Raw genomic sequence first — 11,694 nt, 5'->3', positions numbered from 1 at the left:
AAAAAAAAAAGAGGTTTAATTGGCTTGTAGTTCTTCATGGTTCAGGAAGCATAGCAGCAGTATCTGCTTCTGACAAGGCCTCAGGAATCTTCCAATTGTGACAGAAGGTGAAGAGGGAGGAAGGCATCTCACATGTTGAGAGCAGGAGCTATAGAGAGAGGTACGGAGTAGTGCCACACTTAACAACAACCAGCTTTCATGAGAACTGACTCACTATTGGACAGCACCAAGACATCAGGGATGACCTAGACCTCTCCCACTTGGCCCCACCTGAACATTGGGGATTACAATTCAACATGAGGTTTGGTGGGGACAAACTATATCCTTCTGCCCCTGGCCTCCCAATTTCATGGCCTTCTCACATTGCAAAATACAATCATGCCTCCCCAATAATCCCTCAAAGTTTTAACTCATTGCAACATTAATTCAGAAGTCCCAAGTCCCTGGTCTCATTTGGAAATGAGTTTCTTTTACCTATGAACCTGTAAAATAAAAACAAGTTATTTACTTCCAAGATAGTATTGGGTAAACATTTCCATTCCAAAATGGAGAAATCTGCCAAAAGAAAGGGGCTACAGGCCCTACACAAGTTTGAAACTCAGCAGGACAGTCATTACATCTTAAAGCTGAAAAATAATCTCCTTTGATTCCACACCCCATATCCCATGCACACTAGTGCGGGTGGTGGGCTCCCAGGGCCTTGAGCAGCTTCGTCCCTGTGGCTTTGCAGAATTCACTTCCATGGCTGCTTTCACAGGTTGTTGAGTGACTGTGGCTTTTCCAGGTGCAGGGTGTAAGCTGTTGGTAGCTCTGTCATTCTGGAGTTTGGAGGACAGTAGCCCCTTCTTACAGCTCCACGCCCTAGTGGGAATTCTGTGTGAGCCTCCAACCTCACATTTTCCTTTCATATTGCCCCAGTAGCAGTTCTCTGTGAGGGCTCTGTCCCTGCAGCAGGCTTCTGCTTGGGTACCCAGGCTTTTCCATATGTCCTCTGAAATCTAGGGGGAGGTTGCCAAGCCTCCTTCACTTTTACACTCTGCCTACCTACAGGATTACCACATGGAAGCCATCAAGATTTATGGCTTATGCCCTCCTGTGCAGTGGCCCAAGCTGTACCTTGGCCCCTTTGACTCATAGCTGGAGCCAGAGTGGCAAGGATGCTTGGAGCAGTGTCCTGGGGTGGCACAGAGCAGTGGTGCCCTGTGCCTGGCCCCTGAGACCCAGTCCTCCTGGGTTTCAGGGCCTGTGATGGGCAGGGCTGCCCTGAAGATCTCTGAAACGAATTGGAGGCCCTTTTCCCATCGTCTTGGATATTAGCAGTTGGCTCCCTTTTAGTTATGCAAATATTTTTAGCAAGTGGTTGCTCTACAGCCGCATTGAAGTCCTCTTCTGAAGAAGCTTTTTCTTTCTCTCTCACCTGGCCAGGCTGCAAATTTTTTAAACTTTTATGCTCTGCTTCCTGTTTAAATGTAAATTCAAATTTTAAGTCATTTCCTTGCTCCCACATCTGGGCATAGGTTGTTAGAAGCAGCCAGTCCACATCTTGAATGCCTTGAAAACTCAGTTTTTAAAATGTTTTTTTTTCCTATCATGTTGGCCATAACATTCTTGACGGGAGAAACAGTGATCATAACTGTTATTCTGTGAGAAGAATGATATACCTTTTTCTATTATTCGGAAGACTTTTTAACAAAATATTTATAAGTGATAAAACGATAAGAAAGCAATAAGTATTAGTTTGTGTATGTGTTTTTAGTAAACATTCTCCTTGGTGTGTTTAAAGCAACAAATATTCTTTATAGAAATATAGTATGTTGACTGGTCTGGCTCCCATTGCAGACCACAGACTTGTTAGCTTAAACAATAGAAATCTATTTTTCAACAGTTCTGGAGACTGGAAGTCCAAGATCGATGTGCCAGCAGGGTTGGTTTCTGGTAAGTTTCTCTCTCCTTGGGTTATACTGGCTGCCCTCTTGTGTCTTTACATGGCCTTTCCTCTGGTGTTGCTTCCTCTTCTTGTAAGAACACTAGTCCTATTGGATCAGGGCCACAGATCTCATTTATCCCTGCTTACCTTTGAGATCATACCATAGTACTTTTTCACTCAACATTATATGAAGTAAAGTCAGAGATCGCAAACTCATATGCTTACAGAGGCCAGGCAAGCAGTCAGCAAGGTAATAATGACAACTAACATTTGTTGACCCCTAACTGTGTGCAAAGACCTTTTCTAGGGGTTTATATGTATTACATGTATTATCTTTCTTAACCTTCACAATAACCCTATAAGGTATATACCTTTATTCTCTCCACATTTTAGATGAAGAAAATAAGGCATAAGGCTGAAAAAAACACATTTAAGGACACACAGCTGGTAGGTAGCTCTATTAGCTTTGAGACCCAGCTGTTGAAATGACTGAAATGGGCGAAATGGCTACTGTGATGAACAGGAGAGAGTATACCCATCTAAAGCAACTGCTCATGAAGGAGTAGTCTAGTATAGAAGATCTTTTTGTTTTTTGATAGTAGTCAAACATTTGCATTTTTTGTGAAATGTTGACAGTTAATTAGGAAAACAAACCAAAAAACCACCATTGAGTCAAATATTGTATACAGATTGTATTCATTTGGATTATGTTTATAAAATAGTGATAATAATAGTAGAATCTATATTTTAAGTGATAGAAGAATTAAATTGGGGCATTTTATATACAACATTCTACTCGGTGCTTGGCAGGTAGTGGTAAGTACATGTTAGTTTTTATTAATAGCATAAACATTATCTCCAGTCATTGAGATTCTTCATAAGTATCATTTACTATTGTTTTTATTTAAAAAATTATATACCCAACAACATCAGTACAGGTCTGTTTGAAAAAAAAAAAACCTCAAAAAATATAGAGATATGGAGAGAAAACAACTGAAGTTGCATTTGCTTCTTAGTCTCAATCCCCTTTCTCTCTCTATATATAATTAAAAATCATAAATGTTATACAGTATTTATCTTTCTGGGATTTGTTTTTTTCACTTAATGCATCTTGAAGATCTAAGTGAGTTTATACAAAGCTACTTAACTCTTTTTAAAGGCTTCATGGTGTATTCTTTAATATGGATGTACCATAACCTATTGAACTAGGCCTCTCAGTTGTCATTTAGGTAGTTTTCAATATTTCACTCTTATAAAAAAAGGTTCTGCAAAGATTATCTTTTTGTACATTTTTGAATATTTCCTTAGGATAGAAATCTAGATGGAATTGCTGGGCCAAAAGCATATTACAAATTTTTATAATGATTGTAACTTTGTTACATATATTTTAGTAGCTTTGTAATATTCCATTTTATGAACGTACCTTTATTTACTTTATCATTTCCTTATGTTGAAACATTTAGGTTGTTTCCAATTTGCCACTATAAGTAGTCCTGTTGTAAATATTTTTGTGCATAGGTCATATTTTTGAAACATAAATATGCTGAGAGGAAGTTATCAACTATCAAGTATATTTCTGAGACTTTCCCAAAGCTATTACAAGAACTGTATTTAGTGGTAATATATTATCTTTAGAAAAAGTAGAGCTTTGATAAAATCATTGCCTAATGCTTTTGATATTATACTTAAGATATTTTAGAACTGAAATATATGTTTCATTTTAGGTCTTGTCATCTGTAATGAAGATCACTGTGAAACAGAAGATTGAATAAAGCCTTGTAACACTGGACCTAGATTAGAAATTTAGAAAAGAAAGTCAGTCACATTGGTGTTAGTGTTCCAATTTCATAATATTTATTTTTTCTTCTAAATAGATTTAGGGAGTAGAAATTAAAATTCAGTGCTATACCAAATGATATACTAATATTTGTTTGGCTTTTTTTTTTTCCTTTTTGTGAGAGAGAAAAAAGTAGATAACAAAAAGCCATAGTCATTCATAATGAAATATAGTAAGCAGAATTTTATGATGTCAGTTCTTGGCATTATAATATATATAACTGATTTAATTGTGGACATATGGGTATCCGTCAGATTTTTCCATGAAGGACAGTATGTTTTTAGTGTTTTAGCATTAAGCTTTATGCTTTTTGGAACACTTGTGGTTCAGTGTTTTAGTTATTCTTGGTTCAAGGCTGATTTAAAGAAAGGAGGCCAAGAAAGTCAGCATTGTTTTCTTCTACTTCATTGCTTGCAAGGAGGAATTTTTACAAGGTGAGCATATATGTTTAATTATTACCACTGTTTTTCTTTTATCCAAACAGAAGCTACCTTTTTGTATCTGGGTAGTCAAATGTTCAAAGATCACTTATTTGCATGAAGCACAAATGTTACTTCCTCTTCACTATTGTGCTTATGTAAGTCATTGCCATACTGTCAAAATTTTCCAGGTTTATTAATAAAGATGTTTTAATTTATCTAATTAAGTTACTTTTTCTGACAGATACTCAGTTTTCATTAGAAAGAAAAAGACTTATTTCTATCTCTTACAGAACTTTTATCTTCTGTGTATATTCTAAGTCTGATTGTGTAAATATGATATTTCACTTGTAACTGAGAGAGGACTCATTTTTTTGTTACTTACGATTGATTTAACTAAATGAAGTTTTTGCTGCAATAATACAGTAGCTATGTGATTAGCTAGGTACGGAGTCATAGACCGAAATAAAAACAATCTTAAGAATCATGTTATAGGTAGAGAAACTAGAATCGAAATAGGCTCTGAGAAATCCATGATTATCTGTATATTTAATTTTATATGACCTCTCCATTATTACTTAGAGGGATTCCATTTTTGATTCCGTTCTATTAAAAAGCAACAAATTCATGACCCTTAGTTGAATGTATTAAAAAAAATTCCAGGCTTTTCTTATATTAATTAATAGGAATAATGCCATTGTATTTATGTGGAGACCTACAGTTTTCAAAGTATTTTCACATATTTTGTCTTTTTAAAGCTATAGTTATTACATTTTTAGTATGTAAAAGAAGCAGAATGTGCAATGAGAAAGAAGTTTACAAGTTTTAGGAAAAGCTGGAAAGAAAGTGCTTTAGTTGTTGGTATTGAAAGTCAATTTTTGAACTGCACATCCTCAATAAGATGAAAATGTTTAGAGAAATAGAGTAAAAGTTAGTGCCGAGGACCAAATACATATATAATAGGTAAGATTAAATGAGTATTCTGTATGAGCAATATTGAGAATTATGTGTTCTAATAGTTCTGAAGAAAGATAAAAGTTACTTGTGCAGTTCTAATTATGTAGTTCTAATAGTTCTGAAGAAAGATGAAAGTTCAAGGAATTTAGAAATATGGTCAGTTCTCTGTTATTTGCCATTCTAATAATGAAAAACTTGTACATCTGCAGAAATGTTTTCATCAGCATTCAAATGAAGACTTTAAAGTACATTGTGTTATAAATTATAAATTGTATTATAAAAGAAAGGCCAAATTGCCTTGATTTTCAGTGTCTATTGGTATACCTAGTAATTTTTGATTGAATATTATACATTGCATATAAAAGATCATAGAAGTTCCAAATGCTGCTATTTTTCTTTTTCTCTGGCAGGCATTTAGACTAAGGTTCTTTTGGTTTGTGGTCTCTAGGGAACTGAGAGCCTGGTGTGGTCGTCTCACCTCCACAAATCCCAAACACTAATTTTTATCTTGGCACCAAAAGACTGCCATAAAGCCTGTTTTGCTTTTCCAAGACTTTCTGCTTAGCTTTTAGCCTCTATGTTATAGTTCCAGATTTTGGCATGTGTGTCGCTGGAAAAACTGGTTCAGTCTTTCCTCATTCAACAGCTTAGCAAGACCTCTAAAACCTAGCTAGTTTCCTTCTTGCCTAACAATAGCCCTTTGCTTGGACAAAATCCAGGTTTTCAACCTCTTGTTCTTAGTCATAGAATCAGCAAATATTTTCAGACAACAAGCATTTATAGATACATCAGCCCGGTTTATAGTTTCTCTAGTTGCTTTGGCAGGAGCGTTGGTCTGTTCCAATATACTGTATCCCACCTAGAAGTCTAGTGCGTAATGTGCGGTCTTAAATTGTTCCAAGTATAAAGTAAAACAAAACCTTTGTTGTTAACATTGATAATTTAAAGACCTCAAAACACTAGAATTCCGTTTACTATGCTCCCAACTAATACATTGCTGGCATTTTAATGCCTGTTTTTACCCCAACTAGATGATTATATTATTATGTATTTTTCTACTTTATGTAGTCAAATTTGATTAAATTTTGTTTTATGTTTACCCATGTATTTACTACTATGCATATTTTTTATTTCTTCTGGAATCTCTGGACTTCTATCTAGAATTACTTTTTTTTTTGAGATGGGCCTTGCTCTGTTACCCAGGCTGGCGTGAAGTGGCACCTTCCTGGCTCATTGCAGCCTCTGCCTCCTGGGTTCAAGAGATTCTCCTGCCTCAGCTTCCTGAGTAGCCTGGATTACAGGCATGTGCTACCACACTTGGTTAATTTTTGTATTTTAGTAGAGATGGGATTTCATCATGTTGGCCAGGCTGGTCTTGAACGTTAAGTGATCCACCCGCTTTGGCCTCCTAAAGTGCTGGGATTGCAGACGTGAGCCACCGCATCTGGACCTATAATTACTTTTCTTCTGCCTTCCTGAGGTCTTCCCTTTAGAATTTCATCTATTGAGGGTCTGTTGGTGATACCACCTCTCAATTTTTGGTTGTTTGAAAATGTCTTTATTTCATTATCTTTCTTGAGAGACATTTTAGTGGCTATAGAATTCTAGATGAGCAGTTATTTTCTCTCTGCGTATTATATTCCATTGCTTTTTGGTTTCCTTTGTTGCTCTGGAGGAGTTAGATTTTAGTCATATTACTGCTTTTTGAAAGTGGTTTGTCTTTTCCTCCTCTGGCTGCTCTTAAGATTTTTCTCTTTATCTGTGGGTTTCTACAGTTTATATGTTTAGATGTAGATGTTATTTCGCTTGCTTAGGATTTGCTGGTCCTCTTGATCCTGTGGACTATTATCTTCCATCAGTTCTATACAATTCTCACCCATTATATTTTTTAACATTTTCTTTACTATGTTTTGTGTTTCTTTCCCTTCTGGGATGCCAATTAAATGTAAGTTATATCTTCTCACTGTGTTTAACATGACTATTATGTTAGATTTTAAAAATTCTTATTTTTAACTCTCTCTGATACATTCTATGGAATGTAATAATCCTAATTTCTCCATCTCAATACTTATATCATTGCTATCATTCATTTCACTTATACATAAGTATACATAAGCATAGAAACATACACACATAAGTATATATAATCATATATATTGTTGTACTATTTTGAACCAACTGTTATCTGTTAGATCAATTAAAAATAAGAAAAGTAAGTTTTTATTTATCTTCAAGTATTCCTTCTTCAGTACTCTTCCTTTATATATTAATAGATTCAAGTTTCTGACCTGTAACATTTTCCTTTTCTTTGAAGAATCTATTTTAACGTATCTTACAAGGCAAGTCGACTGGCAACAGATTCCCCCAGTGTTTGTGGAAATCTTTATTCTCCTTCACTTTCGAAGTATAATTTCACAGGGCACAGAATTCAGAGTGATGTTTTTCTTTCTTCCTTCTTTTTTTTCTTTTCTCTGAACAGTTTAAATATTTTACTCCATTCTTTTTTTTTTTTTTTTGAGACAGAATCTCACTCTATTGTTCAGGCTGGAGTGCTGCAGTGGTGCAGTCACAGTTCACTGCAACCTCTAACTCCCTGGGCTCAGGTGATCCTCCCACTTCAGCCCCACAAGTAGCTGGGACTACAGGTGCATGCCACCACACTGAGCTAATTTTTGTATTTTTTTCTGGTAGAGACAGAATTTCTTTTTTTAGACAGATTCTCACTCTGTCACCCAGGCTGGCATGCAGTGGCATGGTTTGGCTCAGTGCAACCTCTGCCTCCTGGGTTTGAGCAATGCTCCTACCTTGGCCTCTTGAGTAGCTGGGACTACAGGTGTGTACCACCACGCCTGGCCAATTTTTGTATTTTTAGTAGAGATGGGGTTTCACCATGTTTCCCAGGCTGGTTTTAAACTCCTAGGCTCAAGTGATCTGTTTCCTTTGGCCTCTCAAATCCATTTTCTTCTTGCTTGAATGGTTTCTAAGGAGAAATTGAATGTAATTTTTACCTTTACTCCTTTTGGTGTTTTTTCCTCTTTGGCTTCTTTTTTAAAAAAAATTTCAGTTTTAATTATTATGGGTACATAATAGGTGTATTTATTTCTGGAGTACGTGTGATGTTTTGATTCAGACATACATAATGTGTGATAATCACCTAAGGGTAATTGGGATATTTATCACCTCAAGTATTTATTATTTTCTTTTGTGTTAGGAACATTCCAATTTCACTCTTAGTTATTTAAAAATATACAGTAAGTTATTGTTGACTTTAGTCACTCTGTTGTGTTATCAAATGCTAGAGCCTATTTATTTTAACCAAATTTTTGCACCCATTAACCATCCCCACTTCTACCTGACTCCCTGCTACCCTTCTCAGACTCTGGTAGCTATTATTCTACTCTCTATCTCCATAAGTTTGTTTTAGTTTTTAGCTCTCTTATTTGACTGAAAACGTGAAATTTGTCTTTGTGTGTGGCCTGGCTCTTTTCACTTAACATAATGTTCTCCAGTTTCATCCATGTTGCTGCAAATGAAAATGACAGGATTTCTCTCCCTCCCCTCCTCTCCCCTCCCCTCCCCTCCCCTTTGCTTCCCTCCCCTTCCTTCCCCTCCCCTCTTCTTCCTTTCCCTTCCCTCCCCTCCCCTTCCCTTCTCTTCCTTTGTTCTTTTCTTTTCATAGAGACAGGATCATTATAGCTCATTATAACCTTGAACCCCTGGGCTCAGGTGATCCATCTCAGTCACCTAAATTGCTAGCATTACAGGCATGTGCCATCAGGGCCAGCTAATTTTTAATTTTTTTGTACAGATAGGGTCTCAGTATGTTGCCCTCGAACTCTTGGCCTCCAGTGATCTTCCTACCTTGGCCTCCCAAAGTGCTGGGATTACAATCATGCGCCACTGTGCCCAGTCTAGTTCAAAATATTTTTTAGCTTCCCGGTGATTTTGTCTTTTACTAAAGGGTTAGACTATTAAATGTTTTTTGAAATATTTGGGTCTTTTGTAGATATTTTTAATGTTGATTTTTAATTTTTTTGTGTTCAGATAGCATACTCTTATGATTTCAATCTTTTGAAATTTATTTAGATTTATTTTATTGTCTAACATGTGGTCCATCTTTATAAATGTTTCATGTACACTCGAAACATATGTGTTTCTGCAATTGTTCTAGTATTCTATAAATGAAATTTAGTGAGTGTAGTTGATAGTGCCATTCAGATATTGTACAGTTTTACTGATTTTGTGTTTAGTTGTTATAAGTGTTGGGGAAACTGGGTAGCCATTTAAAAGGAAATAAAATATGTAAATTTTAATTGGTGATGACAGTTTTTACCCAAAGGTCAGGCTTAGGCTATGCCCTACCATGGCACATGATCTGGAAAAGAGGTCTCTTCAGTGGAGGTGAAATCTTCGTTATGTGGAAGTGATGGTGAAATCTTCAGAAGTATATTAGTAGAAACATAGAGGTAGACACTGGGAGAAATGTGAAATATTGTATGTGTCTTTGTCATGTCACACTTTTTGATGTGACAAAATATGGGTTCTAATTCTTCCAAGCCAGGAGAAAGTTCGAAAGGACAATCTGCAAGAGTTCTCCCTATCACCCATCCAAATTACAAGGGCGGTAAATGAGTTTTTCTCTGTATGCCATATGAATGGACAGACCACAGATTTTTTTTTTTTTTTTTAAATTGACTAGAAAAGAAAGGAAGCAATAGCCAGAATATGCAGCATGAGAACAGTAAAAGTTTTATTAACTTATAAAGTTGGGATACTTTAAGATAACATGTTATATTTCTAGGTAGGATACTAGATAGCAGGATAAATTTCCAATGAATCAAATATTTAATGTAAAATACTATAAAAGAAAACATGGGAGAATTCCTTTATAACTTTGAAATGGGGAAAGCCTTTGTAACCATGACTCAAAATCCAGAAGCTATAACAATTGTAGATTTGACTATAATAAATGCATGCTAATAAACAAAATCGAAAATCCTAAAATACACAATAAAAGCATAACCAAAGAAAAACAACATTAACAGAGAAAAAGAATTGTAACTTGTAGGAGACAAAGGGCTAGTCCTCTGACATTTAAAGAGTTTCTGGAAGTCAAAAAGTTAGACTATCTACCCAATAGAAAAGTGGGAAAAGAATAAGGATCATTCATAGAAAAGAAAATACAAATGGGTCTTAAATTATATAAAAGATGCTAAGCCTCATTCATGAAAAATTCCAATTAAAACTACATTGAGATATTATTTCCCATTTACTAGATTGACAAAAATCTAAATGACAATATATTCTCTTAGTAAAGTATGGGAAAACAGATACTTTCATACCTTGTTTAATAGAGTATAGATTAGTATAATTTCTGTGGAAAGTAGCTTGACTGTATTGCAAATATGTATATTTAGCCCAAGAGCTGCTTCTTCTAGAAATTTATCATACTTACATACATGTAAACTGACATATGCACACAATTTTAAAGTGTAGCATTGTTTGTAATAGAAAAATATTGAAAACAGTTTTAGTTTGATAGAGTTTGTAATATACTATACAATGGCATACTACATAACTATCATAAAGAATGATAAAGTACTTTATGTACTGAAATGAAAAGATATCCAGAATTTATTTTTGAGTGAAAAGACAAGGTGCAGATAGGAGATATAGTATGTTACAATCTGTGTAACCAAAGATGGTGAAAATGAATATATACTTATGTTTGTTTGTATCTGCATGAAGAAACCCTAGATGGGTACACATGAAACTAAATAACTGAATTCTGTGGTCATAGGAAGGATAAAAGTGGGTTATAGGAGTATGATAGAGTTTTCTCATTATCACTTTCTAATTTTTTAATTATTTAAATATTTTGCCTATTTAAAAAAAGAAAAAGAATATTGAATTAGGGTAGGCATTAGGGAAGGATGCAAGGTAGATAAACACTTTCCTCTTTTTGTTTTTGATTTTCTTTCATTGTTTTTCTTTTTTCTTTTTAATAATTTGTATTTTAGGTTTAGGGGTACATGTGAAGGTTTGTTACATAGATAAACATGTGCCACAGGGCTTTTTATACATATTATTGCATCACTCAGGTATTAAGCTCAGTTCCAAACAGTTATCTTTTTTGTTCCCCTCCCTCCTTCCACCCTCTCCCTCAAGTAGATGCCAGCGTCTGTTGTTTCCTTTGTGTTCATAGCTTCTTAAAACTTAGCTCCTACTTGTAAATGAGAACGTGCAGTATTTGGTTTTCTGTTCCTATGTTAGTTTACTAAGGATGATAGCCTCTTGCTCTTTCCATGTTCTGGCAAAAGACATGATCTTTTTTTTTTTTTTTTAAGGCTGTGTAATATTCCATAGTGCATATGCATCACATTTTCTATATCCAGTCTGTGATTGACAGGTATTTAGGTGATTCTATGTCTTTGCTATACTATACTGCTGCTGTGAACACTTGCGTGCATGTGTCTTTATGGTAGAATGCTTTATATTCCTTTGGGTATTTACCCAGTAATGGAATTGCTGGGTCAAATGGTAGTTTTTTTTTT

General features: G+C 35.2%; 1 protein-coding gene across 3 annotated transcripts in view; it reads left to right on the top strand.

Annotated features, from left to right (window-relative positions):
* The window catches only part of XKR9 (XK related 9), a 71,281-nt gene that overhangs the window by 7,216 nt on the left and 52,371 nt on the right, over positions 1-11,694 (top strand). For 2 of the 3 annotated variants that reach the window (XM_037744253.1, XM_017544605.2), the window contains exon 2: positions 3,652-4,198. In XM_037744253.1, the coding sequence (XP_037600181.1) occupies positions 3,927-4,198 (272 nt within the window). In that variant the 5' untranslated portion in view covers positions 3,652-3,926. Of the gene's footprint in view, positions 1-1,885; positions 1,936-3,651; positions 4,199-11,694 lie in introns of all 3 variants that reach the window. The other variant, XM_017544606.2, reaches the window with a different exon arrangement.

The sequence above is a fragment of the Cebus imitator genome, unplaced genomic scaffold, assembly GCF_001604975.1.
Source record: "Cebus imitator isolate Cc_AM_T3 unplaced genomic scaffold, Cebus_imitator-1.0 Scaffold9, whole genome shotgun sequence".
NCBI lineage: Eukaryota > Metazoa > Chordata > Mammalia > Primates > Cebidae > Cebus > Cebus imitator.
The sequence above is the reverse complement of the archived record's forward strand: the minus strand, read 5'-3'. Positions and strand labels throughout refer to the sequence as shown.